The sequence below is a fragment of the Musa acuminata genome, unplaced genomic scaffold, assembly GCF_036884655.1.
Source record: "Musa acuminata AAA Group cultivar baxijiao unplaced genomic scaffold, Cavendish_Baxijiao_AAA HiC_scaffold_562, whole genome shotgun sequence".
NCBI lineage: Eukaryota > Viridiplantae > Streptophyta > Magnoliopsida > Zingiberales > Musaceae > Musa > Musa acuminata.
In genome coordinates, this window is record NW_027020802.1 from 12501 (window position 1) to 15000 (window position 2500).

General features: G+C 41.5%; 2 protein-coding genes across 2 annotated transcripts in view; both read left to right on the forward strand.

Moving 5' to 3' along the window:
- Positions 1 to 843, forward strand: part of LOC135661654 (photosystem I P700 chlorophyll a apoprotein A1) — a 2674-nt gene extending 1831 nt beyond the window's left edge. Inside the window, exon 1 of the mRNA XM_065176531.1 lies at positions 1 to 843. This exon is cut by the window's left edge and continues 1831 nt beyond it. Coding sequence (XP_065032603.1) covers positions 1 to 658 — 658 coding nt within the window. The 3' untranslated portion in view covers positions 659 to 843.
- LOC135661655 (photosystem I P700 chlorophyll a apoprotein A2) overlaps positions 684 to 2500 on the forward strand; it is a 2454-nt gene continuing 637 nt past the window's right edge. The window contains exon 1 of the mRNA XM_065176532.1: positions 684 to 2500. This exon is cut by the window's right edge and continues 637 nt beyond it. Within this exon, the coding sequence (XP_065032604.1) occupies positions 684 to 2500 (1817 nt within the window).

A 2500-nucleotide genomic window follows, 5' to 3' on the forward strand; every position in this document is an offset into this window, starting at 1 on the left:
AGTCCATCATATTCATGCATTTACGATCCACGTGACTGTATTGATACTACTGAAAGGTGTTCTATTTGCTCGCAGTTCCCGTTTGATACCTGATAAAGCAAATCTTGGTTTTCGTTTTCCTTGTGATGGACCTGGAAGAGGGGGGACATGTCAAGTATCTGCCTGGGATCATGTCTTCTTAGGTCTATTCTGGATGTACAATGCGATTTCCGTAGTTATTTTCCATTTCAGTTGGAAAATGCAGTCGGATGTTTGGGGTACTATAAGTGATCAAGGGGTAGTAACTCATATTACAGGAGGAAACTTTGCGCAGAGTTCCATTACTATTAATGGGTGGCTTCGAGATTTCTTATGGGCACAGGCATCTCAGGTAATTCAGTCTTATGGTTCTTCATTATCTGCATATGGTCTCTTTTTCTTAGGTGCTCATTTTGTCTGGGCTTTCAGTTTAATGTTTCTATTCAGTGGCCGTGGTTATTGGCAAGAACTCATTGAATCCATCGTTTGGGCTCATAACAAATTAAAAGTTGCTCCTGCTACTCAGCCTAGAGCCTTGAGCATTGTACAAGGACGTGCTGTAGGAGTAACCCATTACCTTCTGGGTGGAATTGCCACAACATGGGCATTCTTCTTAGCAAGAATTATTGCAGTAGGATAATGGCTAGGAGGATTTGAAAGGCATTATGGCATTAAGATTTCCGAGGTTTAGCCAAGGCTTAGCTCAGGACCCCACTACTCGTCGTATTTGGTTTGGTATTGCTACCGCACATGACTTCGAGAGTCATGATGATATTACTGAGGAACGTCTTTATCAGAACATTTTTGCTTCTCACTTTGGGCAATTAGCAATAATCTTTCTGTGGACGTCCGGAAATCTCTTTCATGTAGCTTGGCAAGGAAATTTTGAGTCATGGATACAAGACCCTTTACATGTAAGACCTATTGCTCATGCAATTTGGGATCCTCATTTTGGTCAACCAGCTGTAGAAGCCTTTACTCGAGGAGGTGCTACCGGTCCAGTGAATATCGCTTATTCCGGCGTTTATCAGTGGTGGTATACAATCGGATTACGCACTAATGAAGATCTTTATACTGGAGCTCTTTTTCTATTATTTCTTTCTGCTATATCCTTAATAGCGGGTTGGTTACACTTACAACCAAAATGGAAACCAAGCGTTTCGTGGTTCAAAAATGCCGAATCTCGTCTAAATCATCATTTGTCAGGACTTTTCGGAGTGAGTTCTTTGGCTTGGACAGGACATTTAGTTCATGTCGCTATTCCAGGATCCAGGGGACAGTACGTCAGATGGAATAATTTTTTAGATGTATTACCCTATCCTCAAGGGTTGGGACCACTTTTTACGGGTCAGTGGAATCTTTATGCCCAAAACCCTGATTCGAGTAGCCATTTATTTGGTACTTCCCAAGGAACAGGAACTGCCATTCTAACCCTTCTCGGTGGATTTCATCCACAAACGCAAAGTTTATGGCTGACCGATATTGCTCATCATCATTTAGCTATTGCATTTATTTTCCTGATCGCTGGTCATATGTATAGAACTAACTTCGGGATTGGGCACAGTATCAAAGATCTTTTAGAAACACATATTCCTCCAGGGGGTCGATTAGGGCGTGGGCATAAGGGTCTTTATGACACAATCAATAATTCGCTTCATTTTCAATTAGGTCTTGCTCTAGCCTCTTTAGGGGTTATTACTTCCTTAGTAGCTCAACACATGTACTCTTTACCTGCTTATGCATTCATAGCACAAGACTTTACTACTCAAGCTGCGTTATATACTCATCACCAATACATCGCAGGGTTTATCATGACAGGAGCCTTTGCTCATGGAGCTATATTCTTCATTAGAGATTACAATCCAGAACAGAATGAGGATAATGTATTGGCAAGAATGTTAGACCACAAAGAAGCTATCATATCTCATTTAAGTTGGGCCAGCCTGTTTCTTGGGTTCCATACCTTGGGCCTTTATGTTCATAACGATGTTATGCTCGCTTTTGGTACTCCGGAAAAACAAATCTTGATTGAACCTATATTTGCCCAATGGATACAATCCGCTCATGGTAAGACTTCATATGGGTTCGATGTACTCTTATCTTCAACGAATGGCCCAGCATTCAATGCAGGTCGAAGCATATGGTTACCGGGCTGGTTGAATGCTGTTAATGAGAATAGTAATTCACTCTTCTTAACAATAGGTCCTGGGGACTTCTTGGTTCATCATGCTATTGCTCTAGGTTTGCATACAACTACACTGATTTTAGTAAAAGGTGCTTTAGATGCACGTGGTTCCAAGTTAATGCCAGATAAAAAGGATTTCGGTTATAGTTTTCCTTGCGACGGCCCAGGACGCGGCGGTACTTGTGATATTTCTGCTTGGGACGCATTTTATTTGGCAGTTTTCTGGATGTTAAATACCATTGGGTGGGTTACTTTTTATTGGCATTGGAAACACATCACTTTATGGCAGGGTAACGT